Genomic DNA, 19,582 nt, shown 5'->3' on the forward strand with positions numbered 1-19,582 from the left:
CCCTCCTCTCCCTTGTAGTCTTGCTGTTTAAAAGCCCCAGAATTAATAAATGCTCCAACCCCTGGAATCACTCTTACTAAAATAGAACCCTGCTAGAATACAACCGCACTAATTAATTTTGAGTTTTAAATAGGTTCTTGTATTCCACACACTAGTTGTGCTTTTTAAAAACATGTATTAGGAATGTTTCCAAAGGATCTGGTTTGGGTGATTGTGGCCTTAAGACGCTGGTATTTCCAAAGGGCAGGCAGCCCCCATCCCCGACTCACCCAGGCTCTCGGCTACTAGAATGCAAATTGTCATCTTACACTCTTAAAGACACCAGCCAGAAAACCCATGTCACCTCCCATGTACATCAAGGGCAAACGTAACCATGCAGGACACACGCTAACAGTACAATCACATAGCTTAGAGGATCTCCAGCCAAGGCACTCTTATAGAAACACACACATGGACACAGAACACATAGCTCTCCAAAAAGGACAAGTCACTTTTCTTTAAGACCACTGCTGGGCTGACCTGTGCCCCAGAGCTTGTAAAGATTTAGATGTCATTCTCTGAGAGCCGGAGCTTTATTCCCCCACCAAATGGGGACTGGAGAGGGGGGTGGGGGTGTGCTCCTCCTCGTCTCCCCTACCCCAACAAAACAGACTAGTAACAGTTCATCTGCAAAGTTTCCCCGAGCAGCCCGTGGGATCCGTTAGTCCCTCAGCAGGCAGGCAAGCGGACAAGCAAGAAGGCAGGCAACCAACCTCCTTGGTCCATCCTGAGGGCGGAGGGAACGCCGGGCTCCCCCTTTCCCCCTCCCTTCTCTGATTCCCCCCCCCCCAATGCCAGCACTTCTCACCTCACAGGCAAGGTGATTGGTTGGCTCGCCTTCCACACCCCGACTCCTACCCCCACCCCCCAGCGCTGTATTCTCGGGGCCGTATCCCTGCTACCCTTCACCCGTGCAAAAAGCGAGCGGCGCAGCCAGAGAGCGGGGGAAACAGGAGAAGCAAACTCAAACGGGCGTCCCAAGAGCTGAGCCTCAGCGCCCAAGCTGCCAGCTGCTGCTCCAGACCCCGGGTGGGTGGGGCAGTGATCGCTCCGCTCCCAGCTGCTGCAGCCACAGCAGTTACAGCAGCTGCAGCGGCGGCAGCGGCGGAGGCGGCTACGGCGGCGGCGGCAGCGGCAGCAACAGCAGCAACAGCAGCAGCAAAAGCTGCAACCACTCCCCAAGTGCCACCCCGAACCCAGGCCGCCCTCCCGCCTTCCTCCCTCCCTCCCTCCCGGGCTCTCCAAATGGCCTGGCGCCGCGCTCCGGCCGGGCTGCTGCTGATGCCGCGGCTGCTTCTGCTGCTAGTGCCGGGGAGAGCGAGCGGCAGCCACGCTCCCGGAGTGGTCGGATTGCCCCCGGCTGCCTACGACTTCTTGTTCAGTGGGGCTCCGTCCTCCTTCTCCTCCGCCTCGGCCTCCTCCAGCTCGGCGGCAGCGGGCAGTGAGCGCCTAGGGGACTTATCTGCAGCCCTGGGCGCCAGCGCTCGGGACATGGTAGCTGTCCACATGCTTAAGCTCTATGAGAAATACAACCGCGAGGGCAGCCGGCCGGGAGACGGCAACACCGTCCGCAGTTTCAAACCCAAGCTGGGTAAGCTGATTTATTCCCATCCCCACTCTCTCCTTCCCGGACTTGCTAAGAACTTGTCAAAACTCCCTCTCTAGAGCGACTTGGCGATCTTGATGCCTTTCTTCTCACTCTTAGAGATAACGATCTAAAAGAATCTTTAGGGGCTCCTAGGACCCTGATGTGTTAGAAGCACCTGAGCATTTCGTCCAGAACCCTCTACTTCTATGTTTTAGCAGAGTATGATTATTCAACATCTCGAAGGGCCCCACCTTGGTCAAAATAGATGGGCATCTCGTGATCAAATTGTTTTGACACTGCCATAATGTCCCGCTGAGGTGGGGCTAGCCAGGTGGGCTGACTGGAGTGGGGATCGGAGAAGCGGGGGGCATTTTAGACTCATTAACTAGCAAGAGAGTAGCAAAGCTATCTCGATGAAGTTTTCTCTGTTACCATTAAGTCCTCTCCAACCAGACATTGATTCTTTCCCCCCTCTAACTTCACAGGTCTACTGTGGGGTGAAGTTGGTAAGAGCGCCATCTGTCAACGTGCAAGCAATAGCCTCCTTTAGCTTCACTCAACCCCCCTTTCCGTGTCCCGAAGGCTGCCCCTGTTCTAGAAACCAGAGTTTTTCCTTGTTTGGGAGCGTAATGTAGGGATTCCTCGATTCCAGGCTCTAAGCAAAGCACTTAGGCTCTCAAGATCTCAGGGGCACCAATTACATAAGGATGGATGGATTGCTTGCATTGTAGTAACAAGGCTCCCCCAAGAGATCCAACTTAGGGGTTATTTCGTGGTCCTCGGTGAATACGGTAAGAAGAACTACCCCATACTCGGCTAAGAAGAGGCTGTTCTCAAAGAGCAGCTGATTAAAGAAGTGTCTGTCCTTTCACCCCAGGAGGGGATTAATTTGGTTAATGCCCCTTAATGCCTGAAAGCAATCAGAATCATCTTCCGTAGGAGTCAGTAACTTCTATGCAATCATTTAGGTTACTTTGTCATTCCAGAGATTATTAATTAAATCCATTGGGAAAATGGAAACAGAGAGAGGTTAAGCAATTTATTCAGGGTCACACAGCAAGTGGGGAGTGGGAGAGAAAAGAAGCTAGAAAGTCTTCTGATGCCCAATTTCCAGCTCTCTCCCCTGTTGCTATATATTTTGAGCTTTTCAAGATGAAGAAAAATTTATTAGATTTGGTGAAAAGTAGGATCTGTGTGCCTCTTCTTTGGTATCGAAAGAATTCTCTACATAACTTGGGCTTTTGAACATTTCACATGTTTTGAATACAGGCTCTGCTAGAGGTTTTATATTTATTTAGTTTTATTTGCTCTTTTGCTCTAAGATCTGTTTACTTATTCCTGCCTCTGATCCTCTGAGTGTCTCTGTTTCACTGATAGGAGCCCATCAACTCATTACCAGCCAGGGAGTTGGGGAGCAAATCTGATTATCTTAATCTTGTAGTTAGGAGAAAGAAGGCAGCCATAGAGTAAGTATCTTGGGTAGAGGCAGACCATTCTGATTAACTCTGTATGACACGTAGCCTCACAAACTCTTAGAGTCAAGAGTTTGATGGTATCCATCCTAACCTCACAAGCAGTGCAGGAATCTCCATTCTTTAGCATCACCTTTAACAACTGCTCAGTCAGCCAGTAATTGAAAGCTTCCATAATGGAGAAATCATTACTATATAAAACAATCTCTTCTGGTTTTCAGAGAACTCCAATTCTTAAAACATTTTTTTTTCCTATTGCTTAGTTAAAGTCGGCTTCCCTGTAACTTCCATCCTTTGGTCCTAAAACAGCACTGTGTACTAATACAATAGTTTATGTGCTGTTTTAAATAATGATCATCATGATTACAAAGATAGTATGATAGACCAGTCAGAGAACAGGCTTTGGTGTGGAGAAGATCTAGATTCAAGGCCCACTTTTAACACCTACTAGTTGTAGGATCATGGGCAAGCCGTTTTACCTTATTAGTGCTTTTTAATAGGAGCTGCAGAGAAGATGCCAACCTGAACTGTGTTGATAATCCGATCTTTCAGTACTTTGCATGAAGCTTTGCAAGACAAGAAGCTACAAAGTGTCGACAATTGCCTTGGGAAAGGGACCTTCCATAGTGGGTTCCCTACTCAGATTAAATCACTGGTATAGACTGGCAATAAAAACTATTGATGACATATTACTTAAGTGTAGCTAAGAAAAGGATTCAGCTTCTGAGTCAATAATCCTAATAATTCAGTGCTACTACTATTTTAAGTTTAGAATAAGTAAAATTTAAGAATGTTGATTTTTTTTTAAATTCTAGGAGATGTTTTGTCAGCATAGAGATTAGAAACAAAAGAAGAGCCATTGCAAATTATTTTAAGCCATTTCTCATCATATTTTACTTTATCCACCCAGAAGGCTCAATCATGCTCTTGAAATCTGGGGCATGCATACTGTATGCTATGTTTTTTGTATGTCTTTCATATACCTGAATTTCTAAATATATTCTTTCCCACTTTTCCAGAGAGAAATTTTTTTGTAATAAGAATAAACAAGAAAGAGAAAATAAGGCAGTTCAGCAAAATTAACTAACATGTTCGTGGAGGCTGCACTGTACCACACCCATAAGACCCCATTTATTCAAAGGGAGAGAGGTACACCCTAGTTTTTAATAATTGTCCCTTATAGATTTTAAAAGGAATCTAGATACTGAGTCCCCAGTTGTTTTATTTTAAATATGAGAGCAGATATGTAGAGTTTAAATGACTTTCATGGGATTCTATCAGAGTAGGACTCAAATCCTTATTCAAAAGTCTGTTTCTTTACCTACTGGGCTGGGTTGCTTATAAAGTAAGAGATCTTGGCAGTTTTGAACTATTAAAAAAAATTCAAAATTCAAAACAAGCCCTGTAACACACTTGTGTAATATAGAGATTTAATGGCACGTCAAAATGGGTTTCATGGTGCCAATGAATCTTTATTTCCTTTCCAATTTGGGTTTTATTTTAATAAGTGCATAGTATTTTCCACTGAATATGCATTAATGGAGTACCACCTACAATCTGCAACTAGTTTGATTGCAGTTACTTTGTGGTTGGGGCTTAGCCACTGAACAGCTCCTTACAGAAAGCTATAGGACCTTGACTACTGTATCCCTACACCATCTCACCTCCTGGTTTTCAGACTCCCACCATGTTTTGTTTTGTTTTTTTCATATCCCAGTCATATTTTCCATCTCCCTTTTGGGTGGCGGAAAGTAACAGCTGTTTCAGGGGTAATGGATGAAGGGACAAAAATCCCTGGAGTGTTTAGACTCTTTGTTTATCTAGGGGGTGATAACACTGTAAAGAGTAGCACTTGGACCTAAATTTGGCATGCACTGAGCCCAAACCCATCACATAATTAGCACAGACGGCCTCCTAGGGTTAGAGTAAAACCACATGATACTTGGCCACATAAACAGGTTCTGCAGTTGGGTCATTAGGAACGGCAGAATGTACAAAATCAAGTTGGTTAGAATTTTCCAAGTTCAGCAAAGAATTCATGATTATCAAAAGAAGTTTATATTTACATCAAATCAATAGATGAATTTGGGTTTGGTTGGTTGGTTGGTTTTTTTCCCTCCAAATTCTAGCTAAAATCTCATCTTCTAAAAATCTTTTGGTTCCTTCTTAATCCTGGGACCTTCAGTCTGCTGATTATCTAAATTGTATTCTAAAGATATCTTGTTTGTTTATAGTATGTGCATATTGTCTCCTGTTAAACATAAGCTCACTGAAACCAATAAGTTTTGGGAGAAAGGGGGTGGCCTTTTTTTATATCCCCAGAATTTAGTCTTGTGCCTGACACATGGTAGGCACTTTATAAATACTTGTTGACTACTTCAAATATCTTTCAAAAGAACTAATTCTAGAATTACAAGTCTATGAAGTCATCCAATATAATCTCCTACCTGCTACATGAAATCTTTTTACAACATCCTTAAAAAGTATATATCTGATTTGTTTGAATATCTCCAGTGACAGTGAGCTCACTACAGCACCTCATGTTTCTGTCATTCTTGAACTCATTACCTTTCAACAGGGATCTTTCCCTTTTCTCTTCCCCAGAGAAAATTTCAGAAAATACTTTGAACTTAAAAAAATTTTTTTTGTTTTGTTTTGTTTTGTTTAAGATTCCAAAAGAAGGATCTTTCCTTCCTGAATTTTACCCCTTTCCTTCAGCATCTTGGGTGGTATTTTTTGTTGTTGTTTGTGCTTGAATGGTAAGAACATGCCTTGTATCACTGATAGTAAAACATGAATCACTAAGAACTCACAAACTTTACTAGGAACTAGATGCCTTTGTCGTGTCTTCTGTAAACTGAGCTAATCCATGCTGGGAAACAAGGAGGAAATCCCATACTCCGGAAGAATCCCAGGCACTTTCTATAATCTCAAAGGGAGAATAGGTGCTCTAAACTTTTTGCCAGTATTCTCATGTTTTGAAATGAACCCCTTTTCTGTCAACCCAAGAGACCAAAGGGACAGATCAAAAATTTTGAAAGAGAGGCTAGAATATCCCCACCCCACCCCCCCATTCATGAATGGCAAACATAACAAGTTAGATTTTTATAAATCTTTATGGCATGCAAAGCACTTTTCAGATATTGGTTCATTTAACTTCATGAATTTGAGACAATGAGAAGGAACTCTGGGGTTTACACATATTTGAACTAGATAGCAAAATCTGTATCCATTTCCATTCAAATTACTTCAAACTGGATTGCTTTTCAGAAGTCTGTAAACATTGATTATTCTTTTTGCTTCACAGGGAATCAGCATAAGGGAGTTAGTTGAAAGAGGAATAAAGTAAGAAAACTTAAAAAATATTAGAGTTTAGAAACTAATGTGTAGCTCAAATCTGAATGTACACAAAACTGTGTAACGCTGGGTAAGTCATTTTGGTCTGTTTGAATCAGTTTTTGTCATCTGTAAAATTAGCTAAAGAAGGAAATGGCAAGTAACTTTGTCCAAAAAAATGAAACTAACCAAATGCTTTCAGGAAGTCAGACACAACTGAATATCAACAAGACAATTATCAATCACTTCCTACGTGCAATGCACTGTGTTAATCACTCGTTAACATAGCACTTTGCTTATATGCTGTTGTTCATCCTTTATTTTCAGAGGGCTAATGACATCACCTGTGAGTGATGACTTGCACACGACTTGGATTTAAGTGAGGCAGAGTTGCACAAATTTGGCAGTGTCGACTCTCTTCTAGTCATGGAAGCAAAGTGGCAAAACTCAAGTCAAGATGACTGGCAATGGCTTAGAATGCAGTGGATGACCTAAATCAAGGTCACATCTCAGGCCTCAGTTTGTCCAAGACTACTCCCATTCAATGACTAAGGTCTAGGCTGGGATAGAGACAAAAGATGGCCTAATTTACCATCACAAAAATTGCCTAAGAAGATCACATTTTAAACCTGCAAAATCAAAACAATGAGTCCTGGAGGCTTTGGCTGGAGGCTATTATTGACCATTCAATGAAAGCAGGAGTGATTTGAGTAGTCACTTAGGTCCATTTGAAATTTAAAGGGCTTATTTGAAGAAAGCAAAATTACCAGCCCATTGAGATAGATCACTGCTTTCTTTTGTTTGGGAATTGACTTGCCCATGCCAGGGAGTAGCTTTTTAAAAATTAAAATAAAAAAATTTAAAGCCCTAGAGCATTATCTAGGACTTTGGGAATTCAGTGAGTTGCCTAGGATACTATAGCTCCTGTGTCGGAGGTAAGATTTAAACCGGTTTCAGAAATAATTCTCTGTCCACAGTGCCAAGCTGTTTCTCAGTTGCAAATGATATCTTCCCCATTTTACAAGCGGGAAACAGCCTTAGAGAGGTAAAGTGAGTGTCTACAGTAACATAGATGGGAAATGTCAGAATCAAGAAGTTGAGGCCAGTTGTCTCCCTTCAAGCTGATGCTACATCATCTATGCCTGGTTTTGTGTATATGTAGGTGGTTTTAGGGGAAAGGAGGAGGAAAGAGTATTTTCCTGGGGGGAGCAGACTTGGGACTTTATTGATATAGAAGATTTCTGGTGAGAAAAGCCCTTTCTTCCAATGCACATCCAAAACTATTTTGTAATGTGTAGTCTCAAAAGTTAATTGCCTTGCCCATGATCACATAGGCAGAATGGATCAGAAGCAGAGTGTGAATCCTGATTCCACAGTCTACCCACTATTGGGTATTCCACATGGTCTCATTTTGCTAGTCCTGCCCTTGTGTCATTCTGAGTATAGTAAGTATGGCTCTTTAGAAAGCATCCTCACTTTGTGAATATCTAAAGCTATTTTTTCAAGTGATGAGGTCAGAGTACCTATTCCTAGTTTAAATACAAAGTGCAAGGCACAAGGCACATGTGAAGAATTCACAATGGGTTCTCTGTACCAAAAAGTTCCTTTGTCTATGAGAAAAGGTTGCAGACAAAATGAAGAGCTAAAATAGACACCAGGAGTGGTAAATATGAAATTGTATTGGGAGAGCATTAAAAATGTTTTGGTTAACAAGGAAAGGGGTTTTAACAGTTAACAGTGGAAAAGACAAGTTCCTCAGTGGAACTCACAATTAATCAGGAGAAAGAGAATACACCATAAAGTGGGAGTTTGCCATTAACTGGCAAACTAAATCCACAGAGGAGTTTAGCACCCAAAGAGTTTGTTAGCTATAACAATGAGAAAGAGACCATGAGGCATAGGGAGGGGTGAGAAGAAAGACACCTTGAGGTAGAAAACTGGGCTGTCTAGGGGAAATTTAACCTCAGAGGTTTGCCATCACAACTTGGTTTTCTGAGTGAATACAGTAAAATAGCATTTCTCAAGACCTCCACTGGGGGTAGGACTGTAAAGTTAAGCTGATCCCTAGCAGTGCTTTTTTTATACTTGCCTCAGGGAGCATTATAATCTTGTCAGTATTTCAGACTTCCTCTGCCAATCCCACCTACTTATCCAAGATCTCATCATAAGGGAAATGCTATATTTTATACATATAAACCCAGGAATCCTCGGCCCATGCCACATCAGAGAAACAATCAAGTCATATTTCTGCTCTATTTTCCTTGATATTTTTCTGAAAAAGACATATATAGATGTAGATTTCAAATGCCTCTTGTATTAGTCCAACTCTCTATATTAGCTAATTAGCCTTCATAAGTTTTTTTGGCTTATTTTTTTCCAGGTATATAATATTTAACCAATTAGAATGGATGATGTGTAGCTGGAAAACCTGGATTTTAGTGCAACCAATAGTGAATGCCAGTCACGCTGAGATCACTAGTATTCTACTTGAGAGATCTGGATTCTGACTCCAGTTCTACAACCTCCTAGGTGTGGAATCTTGAACTGGTTGCTTGACTTATCTGAGGCTGCAGTTTCCTCATCAACTGTAACATTCTATGACTTTAATTCATTGATCTTCAATTAGGTGATTAATTCCATGACTTCTTCCCACTGGGACAATAGGACCCAACAGGATCAAGTTCCTACTGGGAATAGCCTAAGGAACTCTAAGGGAAAGTTTCTTTTTTTTTCTTTTTCTTTTTTTTTTTTGGGGGGGGGGGGGGGAGGGGGGCTGTGGCAGTTGGGGTTAAGTGACTTGCCCAGGTCACACAACTAGAAAGTGTTAAGTGTCTGAGATCCGATTTGAACTCAAGTCCTCCTGACTTTAGAACTGGTGCCACCTAGTCACTGTGCCACCTAGCTTCTCCTAAAGGGAAAATTCTTAACTTGGATGTCTATGAACAACTTTTCCTCTTCCTCCTCCTTTCCTTTTCCAAGACATCATGAGCTCCTAAATCTTTAATATTTATTAGACTATATTTCCTCTCTAATCTTCATTGCCTCTAAAGACAAGTTCCAAATAGGTGCAGAATACCCCATTATCCTTACTTTTGCTTAAGATATCCTAGAGCCCCACATCACTCTAAGCCTTGAATCTTGGGAAGGAAATGACTATCAATTCTGCCATTATTCCCCGAGATTCTCAGGACCTTAATATCTACCCTACTACTTATCCCGCCCAGAACTATCAGACCTTCTTGGGCCAAAGACTTAATATGATCATAAACCTTCTTTCTATATCATCTCCCCCAATTGGAGTAAATTGGAGTAAATTGGAGTGTGAGCTCCTTGAAAGGAGGAAATGCTTTGGTTTATGTTGTTTTGTTTTTTCTTTGTATTCCCAGAGCCCAGCATTTTATTTGGCACAAAGTAAAAGCTCAATAAACACTTTTCCATTGCATTAGCCTTTGGAGCCACCCCCCTTAGCACTGAGGAGAGCAGACAAGTCCCAACTTCTGCAGGCACTGGCTCACTATTAAAAGCTTTTTTCTCAAAGGATTTGGTCACGAAGGTATAACTGTACTGAGCAACCAGCTTAGTTGCTGTAAACACAGTCCTGCTTAAAGAAACTATTTAAATGCACCAGAGGCAGTCTCTAGGGAATAGAGTTTAGCTCGAAGCCTAGAAGATCTGGGTTCAAGTTTTTCACCAATTTAGTTCCCCACGGAGCTTGTCAGAATGGGGTCCTGAGGAGCAGAGCATTCTAAGGGACAGCATTTGGGGAAGTCATGTTGTGAATCTCCATCTATCACTATGTTTGCATGAGCTAAGGGCATCTGTATCTTTTTTCCTAGGCCTTAAGATGGGAAGTTGAAAATGCTCCAAATCTACTTGGGCCTTTTCCTACCCCCTCTTCCACTCCACCCCATAGAACAAATCTCTCAATATTACTTGACCGATTTATAAGGGAGGAAGTGGCTTCCACTTGATCAAATATGAACCAAGTGCCAATGAGGCAGAGACACTTCCTGGAAAGTGCCGGGAACATTCTCTTTCCCAATAATACTGGGCTTTGTCCTGCTTCAGCCTCCCTCCTGTGTCTCTCCCAGCTTTAGAAGCTTGTCTGTGATTGTAAGAGGGAGCTTCACGAGGGTTTCTCTCTCCTGCTGCTCATTCTCCCACTTGGAGACATGCTCTTCAATCAGGGGTTTTGAGGTGTTGCTGTGGAGGGGATTATATTGCAATTGACATAGAATTATGACTTTTGGTGGGGGAGAAAGCAGCGGGGGAAGATGAAAGTGGGAACAAAACAGCTCCTGTTTTTATGTAAATTTTAGTAGCCCTACAAAAAGGAGAAAACTATACAAACACACACATACACACTCACATCCCCAGCTTCCCCAGAAAATGAATACGAGATTTTGGAGGATTTATTTGTTAAAGTTTGCAAGAGCCTTCAAACATCTGTTGAAAGGATATTGAATTTTCTGGACATGGGCTGGGGCGGGGGAAAGGGGATGACATGTAAAAAGGAGTAAAAGGAATTATTGAGGCGATCTAATGAAATGTTTGCAGGAGAAGAACCTGGCAGGACACAGGGAAGGCGTTAGGGTTAAGTGATCAGGGTTACTGTGCCAGACATTTGATGTGTTCTATCACCGTGTGAGCCTTTGGATTTTGGGTGTCGCTAGGGAGCTGAGAAATCCCTCTTTCTTTTCTTTCTTTCTTTCTTTTTTTTCTTTCTTTCTTTCATTTTTTTTTTTTTTTTAGCAAGGCAATTGGGGTTAAGCAACTGGCCCAGGGTCACACGGCTAGGAAGTGTTAAATGTCTGAGGACAGATTTGAACTCAGGTCCTCCTGACTCCAAGGCCAGTGTTCTGACCACTGTGCCATTTAGCTGCTCCTGAGATGTCCATTTTTTTTACATATGTGTGTGTGTATAAAGGCTTTAAAATCCTTTAGTAAAATGAGCTGCAGATGTCCAAACTGTTTCTGTTGTTAAACATAAATGCAGTTTTCCTACAGATAGTATTATAAGCATATTCAATATAAAGATCTTATAAGGATGTTACTTTCTTTGGTAAATGGTACCTAATCTAGGTAAGTCATGTTTGTGTTGAGAGTCTATGTAGTTTAGTAAATAAACAGCTGACCTTAAAGTTCATCTAATCTCAAACACTTACTAGCTGTGTGACCCTAAGCAAATCACTTATCCTTGTTTTCCTTAATTTCCTCATCTGCAAAATGAACTGGAGAAGACAATGACACTGGTATGTATCTTTTCCAAGGAAATGCCAAATGGGATCATGAAGAATTGATCATGACTAAAAAACAATTAAACAAAAATATTCAGAATCAGGAAGACCTAAGTATTATCTCATATATAATGTCTGTGACCAATTAACTGTTCTGTGCCTCAGTTTCCTCATCTGTAAATTGAATATAATAGCATCAACCTCCCAGGGTCATTGTGAGAATAAAATTAGATAATTTATATGAGGATCATCGCAAATTTTAAATAACAGATAGTAGTAGTTGCAATAGTTGTAGTCACAGGAGGAGGAAAAGAAAGAGGAGGAAGACCAAGTAGAAGAACAAAAAGGGTTACCATGGTATCTCTAGAGAAGAGGGATCCCTGCTAAAAACATCTTCAGACAAGTCATAAGTGCTTATTCTCAGTACTCTGCAGGCTCCCTAAAACTATGAATTACCAATTTATATCCTTACCCATGTTCTCCCACTCCCCGCAAAAAATGATTAAGAACTATTGGATTACATACAGAATCAGTAATGGAGATCACTATATATGTTAGTCCCTTCAAAAGTTAATTCTTTTCCTATCTGAATAATACAATTATGAATATTTTTGCTATAGTCAAATATCAAAGTTTATATTCAGAAGTGTGGGATACATTCATGTCCTTAACCAATTTTGATTTGTTTTGTTACTTTCCTCACAGAAATGATTAATCAGAAAGCCTTGTATCATTTCAATTTGACATCGATGCAAGATTCAGAAATGGTTCTTTCAGCCACATTCCACTTCTACTCAGATCGGCGACCTCGTTCCCGAGAACTCATTTGCAAACGTTCCAAGAACTCTTCCTGCCGCCTTCTGCACCTACAACCACTGCCCCGTTTCCACCTGATATTCCGCAGTGTCCCACAGAATACACCTTTGGGGCTGGTCAAGGGTAACGTGACTATCTTCCCCCACCAACGGGGTGTTTGGCAAACCAAGGATATTTCTCACATTATTAAGGAAGCCAAACAGGATGGGGAACTTCTCCTCTTAGCTGAGGTCGATTCTGGGGAGAAGGACCAAGTCTTCCATGGCCCAGGACCAAACAACATGCCCTACATCCTTGTCTATGCTAATGATCTAGCGATCTCTGAGCCTAATAGCGTGGCAGTTACTCTCCAGAGATACGACCCCTTCCCAGCCAGTGACACTGACCCAAGCAGCTCCCCCAACGCCTCCACTGACTCTCGGGTGAGGAGGGACATTTATGTTCCTGGTTCCATCCATGACAATGAGCTTCCAGAGGTAGAATACAGTGTTCACCATCCCCATCACCTCCACCACACTCATCACTCTCAACACTATCATAAACATGACCTGTGGGAGAATGCCTATAAGGCCCTAAAACCCAAATCATCCCGGAAGGACCGAAGGAAAAAGGGACAAGATCACAATGAAATGCTCACAAAATCTCAGATGCTGAATTTTGATGAGAAAACCATGAAAAAGGCCCGAAGAAAACAATGGAACGAGCCAAGAATTTGCTCACGGAGATACTTAAAAGTTGACTTTGCTGACATAGGGTGGAATGAATGGATCATATCACCCAAATCATTTGATGCCTATTACTGTTCTGGGGCTTGTGAGTTCCCAATGCCCAAGGTAGAGTGTTGTTTTGCTACTTGAATTCCTCTTCTGTAGGATAATCCTAATAATTTATTACTAGATGTAGGGACTGTGAAAATAAGTTGGGTCAGTTATACATTTTCTCCTACTACAGAAATCTAGTCTCTCTCTTGACCCTACACTAGTTCTAATTAAAGCAAGAATGAACTCCCCACTTTATCACCATTTCTTTCCTTCTGTGTCCATCTGTTTATCTCTCTGCTTCTCAAAAGTGTTTGTCGAGGGTTCAAAACCTTAGAACAAATGCTTCTAGGCTAAACCATTTTTCATTTCCATGCAGCCTATTCTAATGAAAGACATAGCCATAATCAATTTTTTATTAAATGGGCCTACTAGAAAATTCAAATTTTATACCCAGAGCCATTAGTGTTTCTGAAGTATCCAATCTTCTCTAATGTCATGTTAAAATGGACAACCTTTTGCTGGAAGGCTGTTGAACTTTACTATATAAGGAACATCAATGCCTCTGTAAGGGGAGAACATTCCATAGAAAATAAGTCAATCAATAAGAATTTATTTAGTGCTTTATTATTAAGCAACCTGCTAAGCTGTGGAGGTAGAGAAGTAGAAAAGAAATACTCCTTTCCCTCAAGGAGTTTACATTCTTGGGCTATACTAGGTAGAGAGCCAATCCCATAGTGAAAAAAAACAAGAGTTCAAGCCCAGCTTCAGATCTCAAATCAAAACCCTTCATTCACAGATGAGGAAACTGAAATGAAGGGACTTCTTAAATGTACCAAATTCAGCTAGTAGCAGAGCTTTCCCCTATAGTCACCATATAGGCCAATTTCTCTTTACCATTCTATTTCTTTAATGAAACTAAGCAGCTGAATTGTTTTCAGAGAACAGTTACTTATGTTATGGAAGAGGGGTACAGCCATGATTTTGTTATTTTGTTGGTATAGAAAGCTTTCAGTAAGGATCCCGCTTCACTCTCCAATGCTGATTGACAACTGTTGTATCATTAAGTCTTAGGGAAGTTCCTGGGATGCTGATTGCTTAAGTGAATGACTTGCCCTCTGTCACACAGCTAGTATGTGTAAGAGGCAGAATAGGATCCCAGATCATTCTAAATTGGAAGCTAATTTTTCACTAATTACCTCTTCATATAGAAACTGACTTCTTTCCTGGAAGCCAATTTGGGATTTGTTTCTAAATCACAGACTTTCAGGGGCTTTTGGCAGAGCAAAATGATTGTCTTATTACAGTCATGCACAGAATTGCCTTGATTGATGAGAAAGTCATGATGATGGAGTGAAGAGCTCATTTCTTTTGAAATTTACTAGCACTCTAAGTCAACAATCTAAGGCTGATCTTCCCTCAGAACCATGGACCAGAGCTCTATCATTCAATTATCTCTCTCTCCCTTGGGAATTGTGTCTAGAAGCAAAACTACTGTTTGATTGGATGGTATTGAACCCTCCCCTGAAGGGGAACCTGCTACTTTAGTTTTAGGCTAAAGTGCTTGGAAGTAAAGGATATTAGAGATGGAAGCAGCCAAAGAGGTCATCTAGTCCAGGCGCCTGATTTTACAGATGGAGGCTGAAGTCCACAGGCGTCATGTGACTTACCCAAGATAATACAGACATTAAGTGACTGGTTAAAATTCCATTCCAAGGCTTCTGTCTCCAAAGTCCAGTCTTCTATCTACCTTGCCTTACTATCTTTAGCATGTATTAGTTATCTGTTAGAACCCTATGCCAGGACCAAATGACCTTTAAGGTACAAAATTCCAATTCTGAACTTTTATGACTTAGCTAAGAGGTAAAAAAGAGATCTGAACTTGATGTCCCAAGCCAAATCCCAGCTCTGCCACTGACTACCTGTGGGGCTTTAAGCAAATCACTTTGCCTCCCTGAGCCTCAGTTTCCTTACCTATAAAATGAAAGGGTTGAGCCAGATAACCACTGAGATCTCTTCTAGATCTATAGGTTTATAGATCTAGATTTATAATCTTATATTTGATCCTAAATGCCTAATTTGGCAGGAAGGAGGAAGTTGGCTACTCTGAGGCATGATTCAGAGTATAGTAGGTACTTAATAAATATTTGATGAACATGTTGAATGCTTTCTTTGGTATATGGAAAAGATACTACTGGGACTTGATGTACAGTAGTCCAACAACCACCACCAGGTTACTATTTTTTTATTTTATTTTTGATTTTGATTTTATACAAGTTCCCACCTTTCTTTGAGCCTTAATCTCCTCTATAAAATGAAAAGTAACATTAGATGATATTTAAAGTCCTTTTATTTCCCCAGTTCTATTTATTATCCCTGCCCTCTCCCCAAAAAAGCAGAAACAAAAGACTAACCCACAGAGCCTTCAACTTTATGACTAGTAGCATGCTTTCATTTTCAAAATGACTATATAAGGTTAAAGGTGGCATTTTGAGCCATGCAATGAAATCAAACTAAGTTGGCTAAGTAGAAGCCAAGCTTTCAACTTTTTTGTTTTGTTTTCCTAGTTAGGAGGGTTGATTTATGCTAGTCTGCTCACACTCTCTTGCCTGATAATTACAAGATAGCAGATCAGTGTTAGGTTTCCTCTCTGGATGTGTCTCAATTGTTGCTGCCTCCTGAGACTGTCCATTAATTTGGAGCCTCCTCTTCACCCCTGACTTTTTATTATCTTTTTTTCCAATCTGTATAATCTTTAAAAGCTAGAGGATGGTTTAGTCTGTCTAAATCTACTTTGTGGTTGCAGTGACAGAGGGAGAAGCACAGGGGCAGTTCTGGGAGGGAAGGCATACAGATAGGAATTGGCAAAATAGTTAAATATTCCAATAAACGCTTCCTAATAACGGGATGGTTAGAATTGGAAGGTAAAGGTGATGGTTTCTATATCAGAAAAATCTACTTTCCTCAACAGGCTCAGATGAGTATAATGGTTCATCTCCACTAGGAATTTGTTCTGAGAGTTCTCATGGTTCCTCACAGATAAAGCTCCAGCTCTACTCATTCTCCAGAGAGGAGACATTTTAGTCCCAATCACCTCTGTCCTTTCTCAGTAAAATAGTTCTTCCTTATTGCCCAAGCTAAACATTCTCTTCTCCAAGAAAAAAGCCACAAATCTTCCCCTTGGCTTTGGCTGTAGAGACCAAGCCACAGTGGGGTCAAAACCACTGTTATGTGAGCAAAACCAAGGCTAAATTATGGAGTGTCAGGCTGGAAGTTTTAATGTTTGACTGTTCTCAGCATTTGCAGAGTGACTCCTTTGCCTTGGAGGGGACAGTAAGTCACTTAATATGAAAAGTGTGTGACCTTATCAATTTAATAACTCATAAATACTTCCTCTGAGATCTCTTTTTTCAGTTTGAGAGAAAAATGTTTTATTTGATATATAGATATATAGAAAATCTCATTTTAATTTTCATTTAAAGTGTAAAATGTAATCATTACTGAAAATTGCTTATAACCAATGATCAAGTATAATGCTAAGTTGGTTTTCTTTTCTCAGTGATCATAATGATAGCAAAAATTAATAATAATAATAATAGGTAATAGCACTTTATAATTGCTATCTCATTTAATCCTGGGAAGATTGGAATGAGGGGAGAGAAATGCTATTATTATTCCCATTTTATAGATAAGTAAATGAAGGTAATCTGAGTTTAGGTGACTTATCCTGGCTTACACAGCTAAGCTGCTGAAGTAACATTTAGACTCAGATCTGAGCCTAGATCCAGGTCTCTGTGCACTATGACTTCACCTGACTGGCCCATCTTAAAACGAACCCTAGATGAATCTATCAATCAACCTAAGGCAATAGCTATGTGCCCAGTTTTAGACTACAATCTAATCACTTTTTTTTAAAAAAGAGGTCCCAAGCATTTATATAGTATTGAGTACCGTGCTAAGTACTTTGTTAAGCACTTTACAAATATTATTTCATTTAGTCCCCTCACAATAATCCTATGAGGTAGATCCTATTATTATCCTCATTTTTTACAGGTAAGGAAACTGAAATAATCAGAGATTAAATGGCTTGCCCAACACACAGCTATTAAGTATCTGGAGTTAAATTTGAACTCAGATCTTGCTGATTTTAGGCCCAGCACTCTATCCACTGCACTACTTAGTTATCTTAGCATAGTACCCCGCACATAATAAGAGTTTAGTAAATGTTTGTTGGTTGATTGCTTTTTAAAATTAATGTTTTATTGGTTTTTTGTTTTATGTCGGTTATCACTTTCCAGTGACTCTCTAACCTGCCCTTCCTCACTACTTTTTTCTTGTTCCAATAAAGTGTCATTATGCAAAATCAAATCAATGCATTGGCACATATATCCTTCTTTTCCACTTCTGCAGTATGCCCCATTTCTGCTGAAGTGAAGGAAGCATGTTTCACTGCTCTGAAGTGATGACTGATTGCTGCATTGATTTCACTTTCAGTATCTTTCCATGTCATTTTCCATGGTATTATTGAAATTCACCAACTTTCTAACTGTTCTTCAGATTATCTAAGATATCCCCAAGAACCCAGTTTTAAACTTTAATTTTTTCAGAAGTACAAATGCTATGAACTTACCAAAAAAACATCATTTGAAAGTTTAATTGTTTAAATTTACTTGATACACTTAGTTTTGTGGCTGGTGACTAAGGAAATTTTCATTTATCATTATTATGTTATTATACATTGTGTGTGCAATAGTTTAGATGATACTTTTTTTCCAGCAAATAGAGTGACTTTGAACTTAGTCACCTTGAACACCTGATCTATCCTCATTAAATCTTTTCTTATGGGATTATAGCAAAGCTGCTATGTATGCATCAAAACCTTCTCTTCTGGATGATTTTAAGACAAGGATTATAAATGTAATCTGTTCAATCACCAAGCATAAGCCAAAAAAATTTAACAAAATTTGACAACTAAATAGAGCTATGTATTTTACAAGATGGTGGCTAGGAGGAATTTTAATAAGAAACATATTGCTATTTGAAATTTTTAAATAATTAACCTTTTAAGTGTTTGTATAAGTTTCCAGCCTTTATATTTCTAAACTAATTAAAGTTTGAAAATGCACTAAGACTTTTGGGACATCTTGTATTACCTGACATTCATTTCTCCTGTCACTCTTAAGCCAATCTAGCAATAGTTGTAGGTAAAAATAATAACACTGTTTCTTTTTCTTCTTTCTAGATTGTGCGACCATCAAACCACGCCACAATCCAGAGCATTGTAAAAGCAGTAGGAATCATTCCAGGCATTCCAGAACCCTGCTGTGTTCCTGATAAAATGAACTCTCTCAGTGTACTCTTCTTAGATGAGAATAGAAACGTGGTACTAAAGGTGTATCCGAACATGTCAGTGGAGACTTGTGCCTGCCGATAAGTCTCTGCCATGAACTTCTGTTTAAGAAAAAAAGAGAAGAAGAAAAAAGACAGAAAGGAAGGAAAAGAGATCCCATCTGATCACAAAAGCAATGCACACTGGGGACTTTGTGTCACGGAAATGAGTCCAGCTGTATTTATAATTCTGTTTATGTCAGTAAACACACACACACAGGAAAAACAACCCCATGAGGTTGTAGAGAGAGCGTTTCATTCTTTTGGAGATTTTTTTCTTAATAACTAATGACAGCCCCCTGAGTTCAAAAATTCAGTTAATTGCACCCAGTCTATGGGCCTTCCCAAAGGCTTTCTACTCTCTACTTACTCAGAGCTTACAACCATGATTACATTAACTTTTCATCATGACACCCTGAGATTATTCCTGTGCCTTTTTATGTTATCATCTCATAATTTGGAAAGTAAGCTTCACACACTCTAGCCTATTGATTCCCTATAAAAAAAAACATTTTTGTTTAAAACACTCACCTGCCTTTTAATATACATATTTATATTGAAAAGAAGGCTGTAATAAAGGGCTTAAATGTATATTTTCTTTGAGATTCAAATGTAGCGCACTGTATAAGCTTTTATACATATCTATATATACAGTATGTTAATATAACCTATTTTTGGTTGCTTCCTCCTAATATATATTTTATTTTGCAAAAGAAGGGAGTACTCCAATGTACCCCGCAGATGTGCGAGTTGCTGAGACACACATATTCTTGAAATAACACACATAGTAATATGTTTAAATACTAAAACAAAATAACCAAGATTTTATATTTTTGTAAATTATACTTTCTATACTATAGAACGTTATAAGTGCTTTTACTGAAAGCTAATAAATTAAAGTACAGTTGTATCTTTTTCAAATGGTATAATTCTGTTTCTTTCTTCTTT

The 19,582-nt window shown here is 39.9% G+C and overlaps 1 protein-coding gene across 1 annotated transcript; it reads left to right on the forward strand.

The window, feature by feature from the left end:
- Positions 1-946: 946 nt before the first annotated feature.
- Positions 947-19,549, forward strand: GDF10 (growth differentiation factor 10). Its single transcript, XM_051981910.1, has 3 exons — positions 947-1,630; positions 12,378-13,321; positions 18,489-19,549. Exons 1-3 carry the CDS (start codon positions 1,285-1,287, stop codon positions 18,678-18,680), a joined length of 1,482 nt encoding a protein of 493 aa, XP_051837870.1. The 5' UTR covers positions 947-1,284; the 3' UTR covers positions 18,681-19,549.
- Positions 19,550-19,582: the final 33 nt, after the last annotated feature.

This window comes from Antechinus flavipes, chromosome 2 (assembly GCF_016432865.1).
Source record: "Antechinus flavipes isolate AdamAnt ecotype Samford, QLD, Australia chromosome 2, AdamAnt_v2, whole genome shotgun sequence".
In the NCBI taxonomy this organism is placed as follows: Eukaryota; Metazoa; Chordata; class Mammalia; order Dasyuromorphia; family Dasyuridae; genus Antechinus; species Antechinus flavipes.

Excerpts from the sequence above, each read along its gene's own strand:
- GDF10 (XM_051981910.1), top strand. The coding sequence starts at position 1,285 with ATGGCCTGGCGCCGCGCTCCGGCCGGGCTGCTGCTGATGCCGCGGCTG. Across the intron at positions 1,631-12,377 it reads CAGTTTCAAACCCAAGCTGG|AAATGATTAATCAGAAAGCC; the intron begins GTAAGCTGATTT and ends CTTTCCTCACAG. Across the intron at positions 13,322-18,488 it reads GTGAGTTCCCAATGCCCAAG|ATTGTGCGACCATCAAACCA; the intron begins GTAGAGTGTTGT and ends TCTTCTTTCTAG.